General features: G+C 52.9%; 1 protein-coding gene across 1 annotated transcript in view; it reads right to left on the reverse strand.

The window, feature by feature from the left end:
• Positions 1-21,526, reverse strand: part of LOC130017880 (arylsulfatase L-like) — a 35,170-nt gene extending 13,644 nt beyond the window's left edge. Inside the window, 7 exon segments of the mRNA XM_056108647.1 lie at positions 4,806-5,229; positions 12,191-12,254; positions 12,256-12,305; positions 14,416-14,464; positions 14,466-14,538; positions 15,702-15,798; positions 21,511-21,526. Of these exon segments, the coding sequence (XP_055964622.1) occupies positions 4,806-5,229; positions 12,191-12,254; positions 12,256-12,305; positions 14,416-14,464; positions 14,466-14,538; positions 15,702-15,798; positions 21,511-21,526 (773 nt within the window).
• Between the last annotated feature and the right edge of the window lie 3,072 nt (positions 21,527-24,598).

Consider the following 24,598-nt stretch of genomic DNA (forward strand, 5'->3'; position numbering starts at 1 on the left):
AGAATTTCTTTTTGGCTTTTTGGGGTCCCACCCGGCGATGCTCAGGGGTCCCTCCTGGCTCTGCACTCAGGAATGACTCCTTGGCAGTGCTCGGGGGACCCTAGGGGATGCTGGGAATCGAACCCGGGTCGGCCGCGTGCCAGGCCAACGCCCTCCCTGCTGGGCGATCACTCCAGACCTTTTCAGAGTTTTTTAAAAACCTCTGTGTTCTCTTTTTATTATTATTATTATTGTCATTATTATTATTTTGTTCTTAATGTCATTATTATTATTATTATTATCTGGTCCCACCCGGCAATGCTCAGGGGTGCCTCCTGGCTCTGCACTCAGGAATGACTCCTGGCAGTGCTCACAGGGGGACCCTAGGGGATGCCAGGACTCGAACCTGGGTCAGCCGGGTGCCAGGCCGACGCCCTCCCTGCTGGGCGATCGCTCCAGCCCTCCCCCCTCCACCCCCCGTTAACTTTATTTCTTCATTTCAAACTTTCATCAAAACACCAAGTTGTTTGTTTTTTTTTTTTAAGAAACTTGAATTTTAAATTTTATTTTTATTTTTTGGGGAAAGCAGAGCTATTTGTTTATTTTATTATTATTACTATTATTATTTATTAATCATCATCTATTATTATTACTATTATTTATTAATCATCATCTATTATTATTACTATTATTTATTAATCATCATCTATTATTATTACTATTATTATTTATTTATATTGTTTATTTGTTTATTTATTTTGGCTTTTTTTTTTTGGGTCCCACCCGGCGATGCTCGGGGGTCCCTCCTGGCTCTGTGCTCAGGAATGACTCCTCCTGGCGGTGCTCAGGGGACCCTACAGGATGCTGGGACTCGAACCCGGGTCGGCCGCGTGCCAAGCCAACGCCCTCCCTGCTGGGCGATTGCTCCAGCCCTCCCCCCTCCACCCCCCGTTAACTTTATTTCTTCATTTTAAACTTTAATCAAAACACCAAGTTGTTTGTTTTTTTTTTTTTAACAAACTTGAATTTTAAATTTTATTTTTATTTTTTGGGGAAAGCAGAGCTATTTGTTTATGTTATTATTATTACTATTATTATTTATTAATCATCATCTATTATTATTACTATTATTATTATCACCTATTATTATTACTATTATTATTCATTTATTGTTTATTTATTTATTTATTTAGTCTTTTTTCTTTTTGGGTCACACCCAGCGATGCTCAGGGGTTCCTCCTGGCTCTGCACTCAGGAATGACTCCTGGCGGTGCTCGGGGGACCCTAGGGGATGCTGGGAATCGAACCCGGGTCAGCCGCGTGTGCCAGGCCAACGCCCTCCCTGCTGGGCTGTTGCTCTGGCCCCTCAGTGAAATTTAAATCTGTGCTTGTCCCACTCTTTTTTTTTTTTTAAATAAATATTTTATTTTGGGGGCTGGAGCGAGAGCCCAGCGGGGAGGTCGTTGGCCTGGCACATAGCCGACCCGGGTTCAAGTCCCGGCGTCCCCTAGGGTCCCCCCGAGCACCACCAGGAGGGATTCCTGAGTGCAGAGCCAGGAGGAACCCCTGAGCATCGCCGGGTGGGACCCAGAAAGCAAAAAAATAAATAAATAAATTTAAAAAATAAGCCAAAAAAAAACCCCGAAAAAACCAAAAACAACAACAGCAAAAAAATTTTTTTTATATATATAGTAGTTCATTTAATATTCAAACACCAATCCCAGCACCATGACATCTTCCCACCGGCCCCGTATTTCGGGTCTTTTCATCCCTAACTCCAAACCCTGCCCCAAAGCAGAACCACGAAATGACAAATTTTTGGTCTTGCTTGTTATGAAAAACGACTGAAAATGCTCCCAAAAAAAAAAAAAGTATCCTTAGAGGGAAAAGTGTGAAAGTTGTTGTATTTTTATTTATTTATTTATTTATTTTATTTTATTTTATTTTATTTATTTTTTGGGTCATGCCCTGCAATGCTCAAGGAAGGCTCACTCTTGGCTCTGTGTTCTAGAATGATCCCTCCCGTGAGAGCTTTAGGGAATCTCATGGGATACTGCGATTCCACTTAGGTCAGCCACATCCAAGGCAAATAAGTTTCCAAACTGCTATAGTATCTCTCCAGCTCTTGATTTTTTAAATTTTTTTTCCCTTTTTCACTTTGATTTGGGCTGGAGCGATAGCACAGCGGGGAGGGCGTCTGCCTTGCACGCGGCCGACCTGGCCGAGCCGGGTTCGATTCCTCCGCCCCTCTCGGAGAGCCCGGCAAGCTACCGAGAGTATCTCGCCCGCACGGCAGAGCCTGGCAAGCTCCCCGTGACGTATTCGATGTGCCAGACACAGTGACAACACGTCTCACTGATGGAGACGTTACTGGGTTTGCTCTCGATCAAAATCCAATCAACAAGGGAAGGACACTGTGTTTGTTTGGGCCACACCTACTGATGCAAGGGAATTATCTTTTATTTTTTTCCCTTTTTTCATCACACCCATCAACGCTCAGGGGTCCCTCCTGGCTCTGCACTCAGGAATGACTCCTGGCGGTGCTCGGGGGGACCCTCGGGGATGCTGGGAATTGAGCTTGGGCCGGCTGCAGTGCCAGGCCAACGCCCTACCTGGGAGGGAATTATCTTTTATTTTTGTTTGTTTGTTTCTTTGTTTATTTTGGCTTTTCGGTCCCACCCGGCGATGCTCAGGGGTCCCTCCTGGCTCATGCACTCAGGAATGACTCCTGGCAGTGCTCGGGGGACCCTAGGGGATGCTGGGAATCGAACCCGGGTCGGCCGCGTGCCAGGCCAACGCCCTCCCCGCTGGGCTACATCGCTCCAGCCTCCGTAGGAAAAATCTTATTTCCGGAGAGCACTGCGTGTGAAAATGATTCTCAACTTTACGGGCAATGTGGGATGCTCTGATTTGGCAAGACCTTCACCCATGCCCACACCCCCGACCATTAGCCTCTCCCATCCCTGCACAATGATCTCGAGTCACCCACAGGCGAATCCACCCCATTTGCAGGAACTTTTGTGTCTCAAACGCCGCCGCCTTTGGTATACAGGCTCTCGAGGAAGTGAAGGTCTGGACATTCCGTAGGGGAAAAAAAAAAAAAAACAACTCGGGAGAAAACACGGTTTCCGAAGTGGACAAGTATGCAGTCAGAGATAGTCTAGCAGGCAAGGCAGGGCCTTCACCTGGAACTGAGCCCGGTTCAATCCCTGGTCCAACTGGGAGAACCATCTGTGAGCCCTGAGCACAGAGCCAGGAGTCAGCCCCGAGCACAGAGCCGGGAGTCAGCCCCAAGCACAGAGCCAGGAGTGAGCCCTGAGCGCAGAACTGGGAGTCAGTCCTGAGCACAGAGCCGGGAGTCACCCCTGAGCACAGAGCCAGAAGTCAGAAGTGAGCCCTGAGTACAGAGCTGGGAGTGAGGCCTGAGCACCGAGCCAGGAGTGAGTCCTGAGCCCAGAGCCAGGAGTCAGCCCTGAGCACAGAGCCGGGAGTCAGTCCTGAGCCCAGAGTCAGGAGTGAGCCCTGAGCACAGAGTCAGGAGTCAGAAGTGAGCCCTGAGCATAGAGCCAGGAGTCAGCCCTGAGCACAGAGTCAGGAGTAAGCCCTGAACCCAGAGTCGGGAGTCAGCCCCGAGCACAGAACCGGGAGTGAGCCCTGAGCACAGAGCCGGGAGTTAGCACTGAACACCAAGCCAGGAGTCAGAAATGAGCCCTGAGCACAGAGCCAGGAGTCAGTCCTGAGCACAGAGTCAGGAGTGAGCCCTGAGCACAGAGCCAGGAGTCAGCCCTGAGCACAGAGCCAGGAATGAGCCCCGAGCAGAGCCGGGAGTGAGCCCTGAGCACAGAGCCGGGAGTCAGCCCTGAGCACAGAGCCAGGAATGAGCCCCGAGCAGAGCCGGGAGTGAGCCCTGAGCACAGAGCCGGGAGTCAGTCCTGAGCCCAGAGTCAGGAGTGAGCCCTGAGCACCAAGCCAGGAGTCAGAAGTGAGCCCTGAGCATAGAGCCAGAAGTCAGCCCTGAGCCCAGAGCTGGAAGTCAGCCCTGAGCACAGAACCGGGAGTCAGCCCTGAGCACAGAGCCAGGAATGAGTCCCGAGCACAGAGCCAGGACTGAGCCCTGAGCACAGAGCCAGGAATGAGCCTCGAGCACAGAGCCAAGAGTCAGCCCTGAGCACAGAGCCGGGAGTCAGCCCTGAGCACAGAGCCGGGAGTGAGCCCCGAGCACAGAGCCAGGAGTGAGTCCTGAGCACAGAGTCAGGAGTCAGCCCTGAGCACAGAGCCGGGAGTGAGCCCTGAGCACAGAACCGGGCGTGAATCGTGAGCACAGAGCCAAGAATCAGTCCTGAGCGCAGAGCCGGGAGTCATCCCCGAGCACAGAGCGAGGAGTCAGCCCAGAGCACAGCTGAGTCTGGTTCAAACCCAGCACCCTGGTTTCCCCGAAGAAGAATCATAAATAATTTTTAACTGTCTTCACCACTTTTTATTTTTATTATTATCATTATTATTAGCTTTTTGGGTCCCACCCGGCGGTGCTCAGGGCTCCCTCCCGGCTCTGCACTCAGCCGTGACTCCTGGTGGTGCTCGGGGGACCCGAGGGGGACGCCGAGATTCGAACCCGGGCCGGCCGTGTGCCAGGCTCACGCCCTCCCCGCCGCGTCCTGTTCATTGATTGACTTTTTAATTGTTTATGATGTTTCCAGGTGCCCGTTGGAAACCCACCAGCCAAGCCCCCGATCTTGGCCGAAGCCGCCTGGGACCCGCAAGTCCCCCGTCCTCGTCCCCGACACAGGGGGGGTCCCGACCCGCCACCCCCCGGGGCCGACACTGACCTCTGCAGGAAAGCGTCTGCCTCCCTTAGAAGGCGCCCCGAGGTGCGATGCAGGTCCATGGGCTGCTCCACGACGCGGTGGTCCCGCATGAGGTAGCAGTCTGCGTGCACCACCAGCACGTCCAGTGCTCGCGAGCACAGTAGCAGGAGTCCGGCGGCCCCGGCCGCGCAGGCCACGGGCGTCCACGGCAGGCGCAGGAGGCGGGTGAGCTTGGCCGTGGCCAGCGTGAGGGCGGCCAGGGCCAAGGCCTGGGCACCGAGGTGGAGCTGGTGCTGCAGCCCGGCCCGGCGCTCGGACAGGCTCCCCGGCACGCAGTCGCCCATCATGGAGAAGGGCATCCCGAAGAAGTGATGGAAACCGTGTCGCAGAGGATGGTGGCAGTGGTCGCCCGCCCGGACACAGTTCACGCCGAGGTGCCACTTCCCTGCGGGGCGGCGGGCGGGAGAGAAGGAGAGAAGGGGTGGAGGGAGGAGGAGGGAAGGAGGGATGCGGGGATGGGAGGAGGGAAAGAGGGATGGAGGAAGAAGGGAAGGAGGGATGGAAGAAGGGAAACACGGATGGAGGGAGGAGAAGGATAAGAGGGATGGAGGGAGAAGGGAATGAGGGATGGAGGGATGGAAGAAGGGACAGATGAATGGAGGGAGGAGGATAAGAGGGATGAAGGGAGAAGAAGGGATGGAAGGAGGAGGAGGGAAAGAGGGATGGAGAGATGGAAGAACAGAAGGAGGATGGACGAAGAAGGGAAGGAGGGATGGACAGAGAAGGGGAAGAGGGATGGAGGGATGGAAGAACAGAAGGAGGATGGAGGAAGAAGGGAAGGAGGGATGGAAGGAGAAGAAGAGAATAAGGAATGGACGGATGGAAGAAGGGAATGAGGGATGGAAGGAGGAGGAGGGAAAGAGGGATGGAGGAATGGAAGAACGGAAAGAGGATGGAGGAAGAAGGGAAGGAGGGATGGAGGGATGGGAGAAGGGAAAGACAGATGGAGGGAGAAGGGAAAGAGGAATGGAGGGAGGATAAGAGGGATGAAGGGAGAAGAAGGGAAGGAGGGATGGAAGGAGGAGGAGGGAAAGAGGGATGGAGAGACGGAAGAACAGAAGGAGGATGGAGGAAGAAAGGAAGGAGGGATGGAAGGAGGAGGAGGGAAAGAGGGATGGAGAAATGGAAGAAGGGAAGGAGGGATGGACAGAGAAGGGGAAGAGGAATGGAGGAATGGAAGAAGGGAAACACGGATGGAGGGAGAAGAAGGGAATGAGGGATGGAGGGAGAAGAGGAATGGAGGAATGGAAGAGAAAAGGATGGAGGGAGAAGGGGAGCAGGGATGGAGGGACAGGAGGAGAAGGGAAAGAGAGATGGAGGGAGAAGGGAAAGAGGAATGGAGGGATGGAGGAATAGAAGGAGGAAAAGAGGATGGAGGAAGGCAAAGGGAAGGAGGGGTGGAGGGATGGGAGGAGGGAAAGAGGGATTGAAGGAGGAGGAGGGAAAGAGGGATGGAGGGAGAAGAAGGGAAGAGGAGTGGAAGAAGGGAAACACGGATGGAGGGAAGAGAAGGGAAGGAGAGGTGGATGGAGAAGGAGCAAGAGGAAAAAGAAGGATGGAGGGAAGGGAGAAGGGAAACAAGGATGGAGAAGGGAGAGAGGGACGGACGGAGGAGAAGGGGAAGAGGAATGGAGGAGTGGAAGGAGGGAGACACGGATGGAGGAAGAATGGAAAGACCAATGGAGGGATGGGAGGAGGGAAACATGGATGGAGGTAGAGAGGAGAGAGGGATGGATGGAGAAGGGGAAGAGGAATGGAGGAATGGAAGAAGGGAAACACGGATGGAGGGAGAAGAAGGGAATGAGGGATGGAGGGAGAAGAGGAATGGAGGAATGGAAGAGAAAAGGATGGAGGGAGAAGGGGAGCAGGGATGGAGGGACAGGAGGAGAAGGGAAAGAGAGATGGAGGGAGAAGGGAAAGAGGAATGGAGGGATGGAGGAATAGAAGGAGGAAAAGAGGATGGAGGGAGAAGGGAACGGATGGAGGAACAGACGAGAAGGATGGAGGGACAAGAAGAGAAAGAGGATGGAGGGACGGAAGAAGGGAACGGAGATGCAAGGATGGAGGAGGGGAAGGAGCGACGGAGGGAGAGAAGGAGAAAAAAGAGGATGGAGGGACAGACGGAGGAGAGGGATGCAGGGAAAAGAAGAGAAGGATGGAGGGATGGGAGGAGGGAACGGAGATGCAAGGATGGAGGAGGGGAAGGAGTGATGGAGGGAGAGAAGGAGAAAAAGAGGATGGAGGGACAGACGGAGGAGAGGGATGCAGGGAAAAGAAGAAGGATGGAGGGACGGAAGAAGGGAACGGAGATGCAAGGATGGAGGAGGGGAAGGAGCGACGGAGGGAGAGAAGGAGAAAAAGAGGATGGAGGGACAGATGGAGGAGAGGGATGCAGGGAAAAGAAGAGAAGAAGGATGGAGGGATGGGAGGAGGGAACGGAGATGCAAGGATGGAGGAGGGGAAGGAGCGACGGAGGGAGAGAAGGAGAAAAAGAGGATGGAGGGACAGACGGAGGAGAGGGATGCAGGGAAAAGAAGAGAAGAAAGATGGAGGGACGGAAGAAGGGAACGGAGATGCAAGGATGGAGGGAGGGCAGGAGCGACGGAGGGAGAGAAGGAGAAAAAGAGGATGGAGGGAGAAGGGAACGGATGGAGGAACAGACGAGAAGGATGGAGGGACAAGAAGAGAAAGAGGATGGAGGGACAGACGGAGGAGAGGGATGCAGGGAAAAGAAGAGAAGAAGGATGGAGGGATGGGAGGAGGGAACGGAGATGCAAGGATGGAGGAGGGGAAGGAGCGATGGAGGGAAAGAAGGAGAAAAAGAGGATGGAGGGACAGACGGAGGAGAGGGATGGACAGAAGAGAAAGAAGGAAGGAGGGATGGGAGGAGGGAACGGAGATGAAAGGATGGAGGAGGGGAAGGAGCGACGGAGGGAGAGAAGGAGAAAAAGAGGATGGAGGGACAGACGGAGGAGAGGGATGCAGGGAAAAGAAGAGAATTGGATGGAGGGATGGGAGGAGGGAACGGAGATGCAAGGATGGAGGAGGGGAAGGAGCGATGGAGGGAGAGAAGGAGAAAAAAGAGGATGGAGGGACAGACGGAGGAGAGGGATGCAGGGAAAAGAAGAGAAAGAAGGAAGGAGGGATGGGAGGAGGGAAACAGGGATGGAGGGAGTAAGGGATGGAGGGATGGAGGGATGGACGGGTGCTGGTCAGTCCCCCCGTGGGGATCCGGGGGCTTCATCTCTGTCTCTGGGGCCGGGGCGTGAGGGATGGGGCAGGGGGTGGGCGGTCGCGGTCCAGCTGGGTGGGCTGCCGGCCGTGGGCTCGTGAGAACGCAGCGTTGCGTCCACGCTGGTCCGAGGTGCCAATGGCCGCCGCTGGACGGCTCCAACGCCAAGGCCCCGGGGACGGAGAGAGAGGACGGCCAGCAGGGCCGGACAGGTGAGGACCCAGCGTCTGTCCACGGAGCGCAGTGACCAGTGACCAGTGACCAGTGACCACAGCTTGTTGGCTCAACGGACAACCCCATGGCGGTGGGAAACGTGTCTTTGTGGAGGGATGGATGTTGGAGCACTGTAGGACTCAAATCCAGAGCTCTTGAGTGAGAGCCCAGCGGGGAGGGTGTCGGCCATGCAGGTGGCCGGACCCGGGTTCGATTCCCAGCATCCCACAGGGTCCCCCCCAAGCACCGCCGGGAGGGATTCCAGAGTGCAGAGCCAGCAAAAACAAACAAACAAACAAAACTCAGCATGAACAGATTCGGAAGGCTCTATCTCCCAAGGTGATTCAGTGTAAAATAATAATAATAATAATAATAATAAAGGTAAAGGTAAAGGCCCTCCCGTTGATCGTCGATTTGCTCGAGCGGGCCCAGTAACGTCTCCATTGGAGACTTTGTTGTTACTGTGTCTGGCATCTCGAATACGTCACAGGGAGCTTGCCGGGCTCTCCGAGAGGGGCGGAGGACTCGAACTCGGGTCGGTAATAATCGAAAAATTAATCATCACATCACTCTCCTCCCGTTGTTCATCGATGTGCTCGCGCGGGCCCGGTAGCGTCTCCGTTGGAGACGGCGGTAGGGCGTGTGCGACGCATGCAGCCAACGTGGCCACCCAAAAAAATAATAATCCAAAAAATATAATGATTCGGTCCTGGGGACACTGCAGAGGAGGTCGACCGCAAACAAATAGAAAAAGGGCACTGTGTTACTTGCATGAAGGTTAATCACAGTCGAATTTCTCTACTGGTATTTTAAACTAACAAGACGAAGAAACAAAAGGAGGAGGAAAAATTTCGAAAATATATTTTTCCTCTTGCTTTTGTTGGCAGATACTTAACACACACACACACACACACACACACACACACACACCTACAACATTTCTACTATTTGGTGCGTACTGAATCGAAATAAATCCTGATATCATTTACTAGGAATATCACACCAATGGTTTGCAGGGGGCTGGAGCAAAAGCCCGGCGGGGAGGGCGTTGGCCTGGCACGCGGCCAACCCGGGTTCGATTCCCGGCATCCCATGGGGTCCCCCGAGCACTGTCAGGAGGGATTCCTGAGCATCACCCGGTGGGACCCGAAAAAGCAAAAAAAAAAAAAAAAACCCAAAAAATCCGGCATCCAGCTGGAGCGATATCCCAGCAGGGAGGACGTTGGCCTGGCATGCGGCCAACCCGGGTTCGAGTCCCAGCATCCCATGGGGTCCCCCGAGCACTGCCAGGAGGGATTCCTGAGTGCAGAGCCAGGAGGGACCCCTGGGCATTGCCGGGTGGGACCCAAAAAGCAAAAAACAAACAAACGAAAAACCAAAACAAACAAAGAAAAAGCAGCATTATGGGGAGAGAGTACCACAGTGCTCTCCACAGTGCTCCCGAGTATCAGTGACCCTCATTGGTGGTTTCAAGAACAACCCCAAGGGGCCCCACACCCAGAAGAGCAGGAGAACGTTGGCCCTGCACACGGCCCACCCGGGTTCGGTCCCTGACGACACCCATAGGTGTCACCAAGCCCCACCAGGAGTGATCGGGACTGGATGCAGAGCCCGGAGGAAGCAAACCGGCAAACGGCAACTGAGGGTGGGTCAGGGTCAGAGCGACTCTGCTGCCCACCTGGGCCGGCACGGCCAGGATTCGGTGGTGGTGGGTGCTTTGGGGGTCACACTTGGTGATGCTCAGGGGGGACTCCTGGCTCTGTGCTCGGGGCTGATTCCTGCCTCTGTGCTCAGGGCTGATTCCAGGCTCTGAGTTCAGGGGTGACTCCCGGCTCTGTGCTCACTGAGAGCTCTATGCTCAGGGAGGACTCCTGGGTCAATGCTCACGAAAGACTCCTACCTCTGTGCTCAGGGCTGACTCAAGGGTCTGTGCTCAGGGCTGGCTCCAGGCTCTATGATCAGGGCTGACTTCTGGGTCTGTGCTCAGGGGCTGACTCTTAGCTCTGTGCTCAGGACTGACTCCCGGCTCTGTGCTTGGGGCTGATTCCTGGGTCTGTGCTCAGGGCTGATTCCTGGCTCTGAGTTCAGGGGTGACTCCCGGCTCTGTGCTCACTGAGAGTTCTATGCTCAGGGAGGACTCCTGGGTCAATGCTCACAGAAGACTCCCACCTCTGTGCTCAGGGCTAACTTCCGGGTCTATGATCAGGGCTGACTCCCAGCTCTGTGCTCACTGAGAACTCTAAGCTCAGGGAGGACTCCTGGGTCAATGCTCACAGCAGACTCCTACCCCTGTGCTCAGGGCGGACTCCTGGCTTTGTAATCAGGACTGACTCATGCCTCTGGGCTCAGGGCTGACTCCCAGCTCTGTGCTCAAGCTGACTCCTGGCTCTGTGCTCAGGGCTGACTCCTGGCGTCCTTGGGAGTCCAATCGCAGTGCTCGGGAGAGAGCCCGGGTTACCCCCCATCCAGGCCACCCCCTCCTCCGAGAGGAGCCCTGTGGGGGACGCAGCGTTGGCAGTGCCAAGCTTGGGCACTCAAGTTTGTCTCACCATCCCTCAGACTCTAGAGGTGCTCGGGGGACCCTATGGGAAGAAGGAAAGAAGAAAGAAAGAAAGAAAGAAAAGAAAGAAAGAAAGAAAGAAAGAAAAGAAGAAAGAAAGAAATGAAGAAAGAAGAAAGAAAGAAGAAAGTAGAAAGAAAGAAGAAAGAAAGAAAGAAAGAAAGAAGAAAAAGAAAGAAGAAAGAAAGAAAGAAAGAAATAAAGGAAGGAAAGAAGGAAGGAAGAGAAGGATGGAAGGAAGGAAGGAAGAGAAGGATGGAAGGAAGAAAGAAGAAAGAAAGAAAGAAAGAAAGAAAGGAAGGAAGGAAGAGAATGAAGGAAGGAAGGAAGAAAGAAAGAAAGAAAGAAAGAAGAAGAAAGAAAGAAAGGAAGAAGAAAGAAAGAAAGAAAGAAGAAAGAAAGAAAGAAAGAAAGAAAGAAAGAGAAAGAAAGAAGAAAGAAAGAAGAAAGAAAGAAAGAAAGAAAGAATAAAGAAAGAAAGAAAGAAAGAAGAAAGAAAGAAAGAAGAAGAAAGAAAGAAAGAAGAAAGAAAGAAGAAAGAAAGAAGAAAGAAGAAAGAAAGAAAGAAGAAAGAAAGAAAGAAAGAAGAAAGAAAGAAGAAAGAAAGAAAGAAGAAAGAAGAAAGAAGAAAGAAAAGAAAGAAAGAAAGAAAGAAAGAAAGAAAGAGAAGGAAGGAAGGAAGGAAGGAAGAAAGAAAGAAAGAAAGAAGAAAGAAAGAAAGAAGAAAGAAAGAAAGAAAGAAAGAAAGAAAGAAGAAAGAAAGGAAGGAAGGAAGGAAAGAAGGAAGTAAGAGAAGGATGGAAGGAAGGAAGGAAGGAAGGAAGGAAGGAAGGAAGAGAAGGATGGAAGGAAGAAAGAAGAAAGAAAGAAAGAAAGAAAGGAAGAGAAGGAAGGAAGGAAGGAAGGAAGGAAGGAAGGAAGAAAGAAAGAAAGAAAGAAAGAAGAAAGAAAGGAAGAAAGAAAGAAAGAAGAAAGAAGAAAGAAAGAAGAAAGAAAGAAGAAAGAAAGAAGAAAGAAAGAAAGAAAGAAAGAAGAAAGAAAGAAAGAAGAAATAAAGAAGAAAGAAAGAAGAAAGAAGAAAGAAAGAAATGAAGAAAGAAGAAAGAAAGAAAGAAAAGAAAGAAAGAAAGAAAGAAAGGAAGGAAGGAAGGAAGGAAGGAAGGAAGGAAGGAAGGAAGGAAGGAAGGAAGGAAGGAAGGAAGGAAGAAAGAAGAAAGAAGAAAGAAAGAAAGAAAGAAAGAACGAAAGAAAGAAAGAAAGAAAGAAGAGAAATGAAAGAAAAAGAAAAGGAGGAAAGAGAATCACGTGTGTTAGCAAAGCTCTCGCGTGAACTGCACCCACCTATGAGCCCGGTGACGTAGCCTTGATCTTGCAGGAGCTCAGCGAGGGTGCTGGGCAGACCCCCCAGAGGCCGCAGACCACTGCAGGACGCGGCGTCCCTGGCTGGAGACCAGACCTGCGGGGGGGGGGGGAAGGGCCCGTGGGCGGGTGACGGTCCGGCCATGACCCTTGAAGCTCAGCACCTGTGGGGGCTGGAGCGGGGAGCACTGCGGGGAGGGCGTTGGCCTGGCACACGGTGCACTGACCCGGGTTCGGCTCCCAGCATCCCCTAGGGTCCCCTGAGCACCGCCAGGAGTGATGCCTGAGTGCATGAGCCAGGAGGAAGCCCTGAGCATCACCGGGTAGGACGGAAAGGAAAGAAAGAAGAAAGAAAGAAAGAAAGAAAGAAAGAAAGAAAGAAAGAAAGAAAGAGAAGGAAGGAGAAGGAAGGAAGAGAAGAAGAAGAGAGAAAGAAGAGAGAAAGGAAGGAGGGAGGGAGGGAGGGAAGGAGGGAGGGAGGGAAAGAAAGAAAGAAAGAGAAAGAAAGAAAGAAAGAAAGAAAGGGAAGGAAGGTAGGAAGGAAGGAAGGAAGGAAGGAGGAAAGAAGAAAGAGAGAGAGAAAGAAAGGAAGGAAGGAAGGAACAGACAAAGAAACAGGCGAGAAGGAAAGAAAGGAAGAAAGGAAGGAAGGAATGAAGAAGGAAAGAAGAAAGCAAAAAGAAAGGAAGAAGGAAAGAAGAAAGAAGGAAGGAAGGAAGGAAGGAAGGAAGGAAGGAAGGAGAAAGAAAGCAAGAAGGAAAGAAAGAAAGAAAGAAAGAAAGAAAGAAAGAAAGAAAGAGGGGAGGGAGGGAGGGAAGGAAGGAAGGAAGGAGGGAGGGAGGGAGGGAAGGAAGGAAGGAGGAAGGAAGGAAGGAGAAAGAAAAGAAGGAAAGAAGAAAGAAATGAAAGAGAAAAAGAAAAGAAGGAAAGAGAAAGGGAGACAAAGAAAGGAGAAAGAGAAGAAAGAAAGAAAGAAAGAAAGAAAGAGGGAAGGAGGAAAGAAGAGAGAAAGGAAGGAGGGAGGGAGGGAAGGAGGGAGGGAGGGAAAGAAAGAAAGAAAGAAAGAAAGAAAAGAAAGAAAGAAAGAAAGGGAAGGTAGGAAGGAAGGAACGAAGGAAGGAAGGAAGGAAGGAAGGAAGGAAGGAAGGAAGGAGGAAAGAAGAAAGAGAGAGAGAAAGAAAGGAAGGAAGGGAACAGACAAAGAAAGAGAGGAGAGAAGGGAAAGAAAGGAAGAAAGGAAGGAAGGAAGGAAGAAGGAAAGAAGAAAGCAAAAAGAAAGAAGGAAAGAAGAAAGAAAGAAGGAAGGAAGGAAGGAGAAAGAAAGGAAGAAGGAAAGAAAGAAAGAAAGAAAGAAAGAAAGAAAGAGGGAGGGAAGGAGGAAGGAAGGAAGAAGGAGACAAGGAAAGAAAGGAAGGAAGGAGGGAAGGAAGGAAGGAAGAAAGGAAGGAGAAAGAAAAGAAGGAAAGAAGAAAGAAAGAAATGAAAGAGAAAAAGAAAAGAAGGAAAGAGAAAGGGAGACAAAGAAAGGAGAAAGAGAAGAAAGAAAGAAAGAAAGAAAGAAAGAAGAAAGAAAGAAAGAGGGAGGTAGGGAGGGGAAGGAAGGAAGGAAGGAAGGAAGGAAGGAAGGAAGGAAGGAAGGAAGGAAGGAGAGAGGCTGGAGTGTTAGCCCAGCGGGGAGGGCATTTTCCTGGCACGCGGCCGACCCGGGTTCGATTCCTGGCATGCCCTAGGGTCCCCCGAGCACCGCCAGGGGTAATTTCTGAGTACAGAGCCAGGAGGAATCCCTGAGCATCGCTGGGTATGACCCAAGAAACCAATCAATCAATCAATCAATCAATAATCAATCAAACAAGAACCCAAACAACAGTATAAGACCGATAAGGAAAAGTGGGTGGAGTTTTGCCCGTCTAAGGTCAAGCTCTGGGGGGCCTTTCCGCCTTTCCCTGCGGCTCTGAAATCTCGGGGCCCCCTCTCCTTCCAGTGCTCGGGAAGACCCTGCCGGATCACCCCCGGGTGTCGTGTCGGGGGCTGGAGCGCGGGTTTGATCTCTCGGGGGGTCACAGAGCAATGCCACAATGAACGGGCAGGTTCTGAAAGAGAAGGGTCCCCTTCACCCCGCCCCCACCCAAGTACCGCCATGGCAGGGGGACCCACCCGGCAGTGGCGAAAGATGCCACCAGCCCTCGTGCCCCGGCCAAGGCACCCACCTGAGCGCAGCGGGTATCTCCCGGTCAGGAAGGCGGCCCTGCTCGGGGTTGCAGACAGACGCCGCCGACAGGTGCTGAGTGAGTCGCACCCCTTCCTCTGCCAGGCGGTCGATGTTGGGCGTCCTGGGAATGGAAGTGTGGACGTGAGCGGTTCCACCGTCCTTCCCCTGCATTCCAGATTGACACGGTTCCCTATCCCGGTTCCCTATCCCGCAGGACATCTTATTATTATGGGAGACATCTTATTATTATGCAGTTCTTCCTCTGGAGAACCTGGCAGGCTACCCAGGGTAAGCTCCCCGGGGCGGATTCGACGAGCTGCCCCAAACCAGTCACCCCCCCCCCATGGGTCTCATTCTCCTCGCCCTGAAAGAGACTCGAATGTGGCAGTTCCTAAACCCTCAGGACTAGGACGAAGGAGACGTTTCTGCTCGAGGAAACCGATGAACAACAGGAATGACCGTGACAATGTGACACAGTTCCCGCCGGAAGCCTTGGACGCAGTTAGGACGGACAATGCCAAGACCGCATTCCGTAGTAGGGTGCGGGTGAGTTTTATTTTTATTTTATTTTGATTTTTTGGTTTTTGGGTCACGCCCGCCGGCGATGCTCAGGGGTTCCTCCTGGCTCTGCACTCAGGAGTGAGTCCTGGCAGTGCTCGGGGGATCCTAGGGGATGCTGGGAATCGAACCCGGGACGGCCGTGTGCGAATCTCCTATGTTAATAATAATCTCTTACATGCAAGGGCTGACTGGGTCCAGGCTGAGACAAAACACGTTTTCCTCTAAGGAAACGTTTTTGGGGGCTTTTTCGGGTCATATCCGGCGATGCTCAGGGCTGACTCCTGGCGCATGCAGTTACGAATTACTCCTGGCGGTGCTCGGGGGACCCTAGGGGATGCTGGGAATCGAACCCGGGTCGGCCGCGTGCCAGGCCAACGCCCTCCCCGCTGGGCTATCACTCCAGCCCCTCGGAGTAATACTTGAGTGCAGAGGCAGGAGTAACCCACGCTGTGATTCAATGATTCCAGCCGGGCATCCGCCCGGCACGCAGTCGACCGGGGTTCGAGCCCCAGCACCTCAGAGGGTTCCCTGGAGTCCGGAGCCAGGATCAGCTCCAAGCCGAGCCAGGTGTGACCCCAAGACCAAGGAACGAAACAACAAAGAACTGAGTCCAGTGATTGGGGAGGGACGGACATGGGGGATACTGTGACCGCAAGCGATGCCAGCTTGCTGCTGGTCTTTCTTGGGATGGGGCCGGACAGGAGGTCGCCCTGGGCTCCTTGCCTGAGCGTGGTGTTGCCATAGCAGCCGACGTCCCCGATGCCCAGGTCATCGGCCATCAGGAGGAGGATGTTCGGACGGGAGCGCCAGGCGTCCCAGCCTGCCGATAACCGCAACCAGCCCAGGAAGACGCAGAGGGTCAGAGCCGCCGACCCCGTCCTGGAAGACAAGCTGGTCAAGGCGGTTGGTTCGTTGGCGGTTGGTTTTTCGTCCCGCCAGATTTCAGCTGTGATTGCAGGTGCCCCGTGGGTGGGTGGGTGGGTGGGTGGACGGGACTTGACCTTTCGGGGGAGCCCGGGGGGCCGCTGAAGCCCAGGTGTAGCTCACAGCCCTCCAACGATGACCCCTCTCTGCGTCCTTGTCTCGGGGACACGGTTTCTCTTGGAAAACGAAGCGGGTCTGTGTGCAGTGCCGAGTCCCCAAGACGGGAAGTCTTCTTGGCGATTTCTTTTCTCTCTGTCTCTGTCTCTTCCTCCATCTGTCTCTCCGTCCCTCTGTCTTTCTCTCTGCCTCCCTCTCTGTCTCTCCCTTCCTGTCTGTCTGTCTCTGTATGTCTCTGTCTCTCCCTCTCTCTCCCTCCGTCTTTCTCTCTCCCTCCCTCTCTGTCTCTGTATGTCTCTGTCTCTCCCTCCCTGTTTGTCTCTGTCTCTCCCTCTCTCTGTCACTCTCCCTGATCTCTCCCTCCGTCTTTCTCTCTCCCTCCCTCTCTGTCTCTGTCTGTCTCTGTCTCTCCCTCTCTGTCACTCTCCCTGATCTCTCCCTCCGTCTTTCTCTCTCCCTCCCTCTCTGTCTCTGTATGTCTCTGTCTCTCCCTCTCTCTCCCTCCGTCTTTCTCTCTCCCTCCCTCTCTGTCTCTGTATGTCTCTGTCTCTCCCTCTCTCTCCCTCCGTCTTTCTCTCTCCCTCCCTCTCTGTCTCTGTATGTCTCTGTCTCTCCCTCTCTCTCCCTCCGTCTTTCTCTCTCCCTCCCTCTCTGTATGTCTCTGTCTCTCCCTCTCTCTGTCACTCTCCCTGATCTCTCCCTCCGTCTTTCTCTCCCTCCCTCTCTGTCTCTGTCTGTCTCTGTCTCTCCCTCTCTGTCTGTCTCTGTCTCTCCCTCTCTCTGTCACTCTCCGTGATCTCTCCCTCCGTCTTTCTCTCTCCCTCCCTCTCTGTCTCTGTCTGTCTCTGTCTCTCCCTCTCTGTCTGTCTCTGTCTCTCCCTCTCTCTGTCACTCTCCGTGATCTCTCCCTCCGTCTTTCTCTCTCCCTCCCTCTGTCTCTGTATGTCTCTGTCTGTCCCTCTCTCTCCCTCCGTCTTTCTCTCTCCCTCCCTCTCTGTCTCTGTCTGTCTCTGTCTCTCCCTCTCTGTCACTCTCCCTGATCTCTCCCTCCGTCTTTCTCTCCCTCCCTCTCTGTCTCTGTCTGTCTCTGTCTCTCCCTCTCTGTCTGTCTCTGTCTCTCCCTCTCTGTCACTCTCCCTGATCTCTCCCTCCGTCTTTCTCTCTCCCTCCCTCTCTGTCTCTGTCTGTCTCTGTCTCTCCCTCTCTGTCACTCTCCCTGATCTCTCCCTCCGTCTTTCTCTCTCCCTCCCTCTCTGTCTCTGTATCTCTCTGTCTCTCCCTCTCTCTCCCTCCATCTTTCTCTCTCCCTCCCTCTCTGTCTCTGTATGTCTCTGTCTCTCCCTCCCTGTCTGTCTCTGTCTCTCCCTCTCTCTGTCACTCTCCCCGACCTCTCCCTCCCTCCCTCCCTCTCTGTCTCTCCCTCCCTGTCTCTCCTCCTCTCCGTCTCTCTCCCTGTCTCTGTCTCTCTGTCCTCCCGGTAGCAGTAAGTGCTTTTGCAGGCAGAGAGAGAGAGAGAGAGCAGGAACCCAGGCAGTAAGCTCTGGGGGGAATGAGAAAACTTAAGAGCAACCTGGGTCTGGAGCGATAGCACAGCGGGGAGGGCGATGGCCTGGCACGCGGCCGACCCGGGTTCGATTCCCAGCATCCCATAGGGTCTCCCGAGCACCGCCAGGAGTCATTCCTGAGTGCAGAGCCAGGAGGAAGCCCTGAGCATCGCCGGGTGGGACCCAAAAAGTCAAATAATAATAATAATAATAATAATAATAATAATAATAGGGGCTGAAGTGATAGCACAGCAGGTAGGGCGTTGGCCTGGCACGCGGCCGACCCGGGTTCGAATCCCAGCATCCCCTAGGGTCCCCTGAGCACTGCCAGGAGTGATTCCTGAGTGCAGAGCCAGGAGGAAGCCCTGAGCATCGCCGGGTGTGACCCGAAAAGCCAAAAAAAAAAACAAACAAAAAAACTTAAGAGCAAGAAATCGCCCAGCTCTGAAGCGACTCTGAGGCATGAAGACCTGCATCCCTTGGAGAGGCGAATTCTGAGCTCTTGGGAGATGCGGAGGGACCCAAGCCTGGTCTGCAGTGGAGTTACCGGATTCTGGCAAGCACGAGAGGTGCTTAGGAAAGGGGGTTACCCTCGGGCAGGCCGGGAACTGTGTCCCATTTGGGGCGGGCCCAGCCTACACTTTTCACTCCCTGCAAATTCCTGGGCTTTGCTCCGAAATACGGAACTCAACAATTGTGCATCTCAAGATTCTGCCCCTGAGTGCAAACTCCCAGGGAGGGAGAGAGAGAGATAAGGGGCTAATCCCTGAGGCTGATGGCCAGGAAGACTCGGACCAAGCCCCAAACACACCCTGCAGAGGCTCAGCCCGGCTTGCCAACTCAAAAGAACTGCAAACAACCAGGGGCTGGAGCAACAGCACAGCTGGGAATGCAGTTGCTTTGCAGTTCACTGCCTTGGATTCCATTCCTGGCATCCCACAGGGTCCCCCGAGCACTCAGGAGTGATTCCTGAGTGCAGAGCCAGGGATGACCCCTGAGCGTCACCGGGTGGGACCCCAAAAGTCGAAACGACAAATAAATAAAATTTATTTATTTATTATTATTTGCTTTTTGGGTCACACCCGGCGATGCTCAGGGGTTCCTCCTGGCTCTGCACTCAGGAATGACTCCTGGCGGTGCTCGGGGGACCCTAGGGGATGCTGGGAATCGAACCCGGGTCGGCCGCGTGCAAGGCAGAGACGCCCTCCCTGCTGGGCTATCGCTCCAGCCCCAATATATTTTCATTCTCGAGACTCTGGGAGGCACAGGTGGACAGAGACCCACTGTCCCCGCTTGGGAGAGTCACCTGCATGCACCTGGATGGCTATCTCCCACTTTTCTAACTCTTGGTTTCGTCTTCGTTTCTTGGGTCCCACCCGGCGATGCCCAGGGCTGACTCCTGGCTCGTGCACTCAGGAATCACTCCCGGCGGTGCTTGTGGGACCCTAGGGGATGCGGGGAATCGAACCCAGGTTGCCTGGGTGCAAGACCGACGCCCGCCCCGCTGGGCTATCACCGCGGCCTCGACTTTTCTAACCTGTGAGTCTGAGTCTACTCTTGGGTCGGCAATTTGACTCCTGAAAATAGGGGGGAACCCAGGTCCCGCGGTCGGGGAGAGACACTGACTGTTGATGGTTCCAACCAACACCCCTGGGTGTGTGGAGAAGGGGAAGACCTTGGTGTCTGCGGGGGTCACTGCCGTGAGACCCGGGGGCCGGAAATGCGTCCGTGGTGCCTCTTGGACATCGATGTGGATGAAGACCGCCACAGACGGGCAAGCCCAGGGCACTCAGGAACTCCCTTACCCGTTGGGTTTCCGCTGGACCATCCTCTTCCTCTCTCTTGCCTGGAAGGGAAAAGAGAAAACAACATCACAACACGGCAGAGCTACAGCCGTCATTGACACAGTAAGTGTGAGCAGAGAATAAGAATTTGGGATTGTGGCTGCCCCTTTCCAGACAATTTTTTTTAATTTATTTATTTTTGAGTCATACCCGGCGATGCTCAGGGGTCCTTCCTGGCTCGTGCACTCAGGAATCACTCCTGGCGGTGCTCTGGGGACCCTAGGGGATGCTGGGAATCGAACCCGGGTCGGCCGCGTGCCAGGCCAACGCCCTCCCCGCTGGGCTATCGCTCCAGCCCCTCCAGACAATTTCTGTTTTCGCCAAGTCCAGCCAATGAGGGGCGGGGGTCCGCTGCTGCCTGGATTCCCAAGCCCTCGACAGTTCTGCATCGAAATAACCCAACGGGCACCTGGAGCTCAGGCCGGCCCTGTGGGCAGGTGAGGCTAAGGATGACACAGGCGCAGTATTCACTCGAGAGCCAAAATCGGATGCATAAAGAAACTACGGCACCTCTAGGCAATGGAATAGTATGCAGCTGTGAGGAGGAATGAAGTCGTGAAATGTGCAGTGAAGTGGATGGTCAGAGAGAGTATCAGGCTGAGTGAAATGAGTCAGAGACAGAGAGAGAGAGAGAGAGAGAGACAGAAGAACTGCACTCACCGGTGGGATATAAAAATATGTCGATACAAAAATAATAAAAAATAAAATAAAGATAATGATATGTATGAGATTTGCTCGAGCGGGCCCAGTAACGTCTCCATTGGAGACTTTGTTGTTACTGTGTCTGGCATATCGAATACTCTCGGTAGCTTGCCGGGCTCACCGAGAGGGGCGGAGGAATCGAACTCGGGTCGGCCAATGTTGGCCGCGTGCAAGGCAGACGCCCTACCCGCTGTGCTAGAGAGAGAGAGAGAGAGAGAGAGAGAGAGAGAGAGAGAGAGAGACTTGTTCAAGAGAGAACCGGGCTTCTTCGAGGACGAAGGAGAGAAACAGACAGAGAGACAGAGACAGACACAGAGAGAGAAGAGAGAGAGACAGAAGAGAGAGAGAAATGCACTCAAGAAAGACCCCGGGCTTCCCAAGGGCGGAGAGACCCCTACACACACCGCACCCAGGATCAGACAGGAATGCAGGAAACTGCCCACCTGTGGAGGGGAGATGCAGGTGACACCTGTGCCCGGCCACGTGGGCACCAGCAGCACCCGGGCTCGGGCAGCCTCTGCGCCCTCCCTGGGTCCCAGGGGGCCTTGAGGGGGGGGGGTTCTCCCACCTGCCCCCACCTGGGGCTTCTCCCCAGATCACAGTTCATTGCTACGGGGGTTGCCAGGGGTGGGCGTTGGGAGTGGGAATAGTCTACTTTGGGCTGGGTCACATTTTCATCCGATTAAGGGAGAGGTCTGGGGGTTTGAGGGACTTCCTGGGGAGGGGTCCAGCCTCCTCAGGGTGGGCTGCAGGTCTTATCAGGTCTGTGTTCAGTATCCACAGGGTGGATCCGTCTTAGGAGTTTCCGCCCAGAAATTCTGTGGACCGAAGTTGCGTTGAGGAGGGCCTTGCCCTGGCTACCTGTCTGGACAGTCTAGGTGGGCGGGTCTAGGTGGGGGGCCGGGTGGGCCCTGTGGACAGGTGGGCTGGTCACTACATGGTCACTACAGAATGGCAGTAACGGGATGTACTGAGGGACCTTAATGTCAGGTCCCCTTCTCTGTCTCTGTCTCTGTCTCTGTCTGTCTGTCTCTCTCTCTCTCTCTCTCTCTCACACACACACACGCACACACACACACACACACACACACACACACACACACACGGAATAAAGACCAAGCTTGACTTTTTTCCCTGGCCAGCTTCCATCGGAGACGACCCATTGACTTCCTGCCAATCCCTGGGCTCTTTCCGGCACACAGGGAGTTAACCACCGTCCTCCGACAGAAAATTCCGGCCCCAGAGTTTAGGCTCACCCCCAAGGCCCCAGATAATGGGCAACCCGGGAGGCCAGGCCGCATCCATTCACAGTTAACAGTCCAGCCCTCTGCCGAAATGCAAAAGAAACCAATTTCCATCTCAAAGGGCCCGGGGGGGGGGAGGGGGGCGCCAACCTCTCACCTTTAACCTCCGGCATTCTCCGTAGCACAAAGACCCTGTTTTCTCTCAAGCAATTCCACAAAAAAAAAAAAAAAAAAAAGGCCTAGTTCACTGTGTCCTATAAAAAAAAAAAAAGAGGCCTAGTTCACTGTGTCTTATAAAAAAAGAGGCCTAGTTCACTGTGTCTTATAAAAAAAGAGGCCTAGTTCACTGTGTCTTATAAAAAAAAGAGGCCTAGTTCACTGTGTCCTATAGGAATAGGTTATTCCCCCTCCAGGGGAAGTCTTCTTCTTTCTCTTCTACTTTCCAGTCAACTTTGGTACCTTCCAAGTCTGAGTGTGAGCGTCTTTAGGGTAATTTTCATGCTTGAAAGTCTGTGAGAACCTGGGAATCGTGAAGGAACAGAACTGCTTTCCCTACTCCAACAGCACACACACACAAACACACACGCGCACGCACCCCTATATTTCACCAAATTATTATTATCATCTCTAGATAGCTCTGGAATCTCTCTCACACTCTCTCTCTCTCTCTCACACACACACACACACACACACACACACTTGCATTAATGTGTGCGTCCTCTGTCCTTTGAGGGGTCTCCAGTACCCAACACATCAAATAATTGTCGACATCTACACAACCTAGCTCTGGTATGTCTCTCTCCTTCTCTCTCTCCCTCCCTCCCTCTCTCTCACACAGAGACAGGCACACTTTCTGGTTTTCGGCAAATAACTGTCATTGTCATCACTGTGTAGCTCTGACAGATCTCTGACACACACACACACACACACACACACACACACACACACACACCTACATTTCAGCAAATGAGCAATAGCACGGCGGTAGGGCGTTTGCCTTGCGTGCAGCCAGCCTGGCCGAGCCGGGTTCGATTCCTCCGCCCGTCTCGGAGACCCCAGCCAGCTCCCGAGAGGATCCCGCCCGCCTGGCAGAGCCTGGCAAGCTCCCCATGGTGGCGTCTTCGAGATGCCAAACACAGTCACAGTGAGTCTCACCATGGAGACGTTCCTGGTGGCCGCTCGAGCCAATCGATGAACCACGGGAGGACGGTGCAATTTTGATAATTATAACGATATTAATCACCCTCGATTATGTTATCTCGCCCGCACGCAGAGCCTCCCCGTGATGTATTCGATATGCCAAACACAGTAACAACAAAGTCTCCAATGGAGACGTTACTGGGCCCACTTGAACAAATCGATGATCAATGGGAGGGCCTTTACTTTTATGTTATTAATTAATGTTATTATGTTATTAATTAATTATATATTATATAATAACAGGATGATGAAATGAAAAAATGAATTAATTATATTAATTATTCGATAACATTGATTTTTAACTAGATTGTATTAACTGCAATCGTGTTGATTCTATTAATCACATTCTATACTAATCATATGGATGTCAATGAACAGCAAATAGTCGTTGATATTGATATGTACGGACTGGAGTACAGCGGGTACGGTGTTTGCCTGACACGCGGCCGACCTGGGTTCGATTCCTCCGTCCCTCTCGGAGAGCCCGGCCAGCTCCGGAGAGGATCCCGCCCGCCTGCCTGGCAGAGCCTGGCCAGCTCCCCGTGGCGTCTCCGAGATGCCAAACACAGTCACAGTGAGTCTCACCGTGGAGACGTGACTGGTGCCCGCCCGGGCCAATTGATGAACCACGGGAGGACGGTGCCATCCTGCTAATCATCCCTCTGTCTCACACACACACACACACACACACACACACACACACACACACACACACACACACACACACACACCCTCTCTCTGTCTTTCACCAAATACTCCCTTTCTTTTTTCCATTTTTTCCATTTCCATTCACCCCTTTCTTTTTTCCATTTTTTCCATTTTCATTCACCCCTTTCTTTTTTCCATTTTTTCCATTTTCATTCACCCCTTTCTTTTTTCCATTTTTTCCATTTTTTCCATTTCCATTCACCCCTTTCTTTTTTCCATTTTTTCCATTTTCATTCACCCCTTTCTTTTTTCCATTTTTTCCATTTTCATTCACCCCTTTCTTTTTTCCATTTTTTCCATTTTTTCCATTTTCATTTACCCCTTTCTTTTTCCCAGCCCCAAGCTGGTTTATCCCCCGCCCCCCAAAAAAATAAGCCACTTCATCCAGAGGGCCACACCCCACTTTTCTGTTTTCAGGCACACCAGGAAAAGAAAGATAAGAACAGAGTCCGCGGGAACCCCCAGGCCATTCCGGGATGTTCTGGAAGTCCTAGCTGACGGCATTCCTCCCCGTGTTCTGCCCTGGGTGGGGGAGTCCTGCTGCATTTGGGGGGCTTCGGATGGTTTGGGGGTGGAGGTCACGGTAGCACGGGGCGGGGTGGGGTGGGGTGGTCCACCCTTTGACCTGCTTCCTAGGTTTTCATTCTTTCGTACTCACGCTGACCTGCTGCTCACAGTGGGACCCTCAGGGGTGGCGCTGTGGGGTCCCAGATCCTGAATCCAGCCACCTTCCCGTCAAAGTAGGGAGGCAGTAGTCCCCGGGCTCCAAGAAGCCCAAGGGGTGTTGCTTTTTTTTCTCTTCCTCCCTTCCTCCCTTCCTTCCTTCCTTCCTTCCTCCCTTCCTTCCTTCCTTCCTTCCTTCCTTCCTTCCTTCCTTCCTTCCTTCCTTCTTCCCTCTCAGTTCCTTCCTTCCTTCCTTCTTTCTTCCCTCTCAATTCTTTCCTTCCTTCCTTCCTTCCTTCCTTCTTTCTTCCCTCTCAACTCCTTCCTTCCTTCCTTCCTTCCTTCCTTCCTTCCTTCCTTCCTTCCTTCTGTTTTAAGCTTTTTGGGTCACCCCCAGGCAATGCTCAGGGGTTCCTCCTGCCTCTGCACTCAGGAATCACTCCTGGCGCGCTCGGGAGACCCTAGGGGATGCCGGGAATCGAACCCGGGTCGGCCACGTGCAAGGCAAATGCCTTCCCCACTGGGCTATCACTCCAGACCCCTTTTCTTTCTTTCTTTCTTTCTTTCTTTCTTTCTTTCTTTCTTTCTTTCTTTCTTTCTTTCTTTCCTTCCTTCCTTCCTTCCTTCCTTCCTCTCTTTCCTTTCTGTCTTTTTTCTTTCTCGTTCTCTCCTCT

Source organism: Sorex fumeus, unplaced genomic scaffold (genome assembly GCF_029834395.1).
Source record: "Sorex fumeus unplaced genomic scaffold, SorFum_2.1 ptg000229l, whole genome shotgun sequence".
Classification (NCBI taxonomy): domain Eukaryota; kingdom Metazoa; phylum Chordata; class Mammalia; order Eulipotyphla; family Soricidae; genus Sorex; species Sorex fumeus.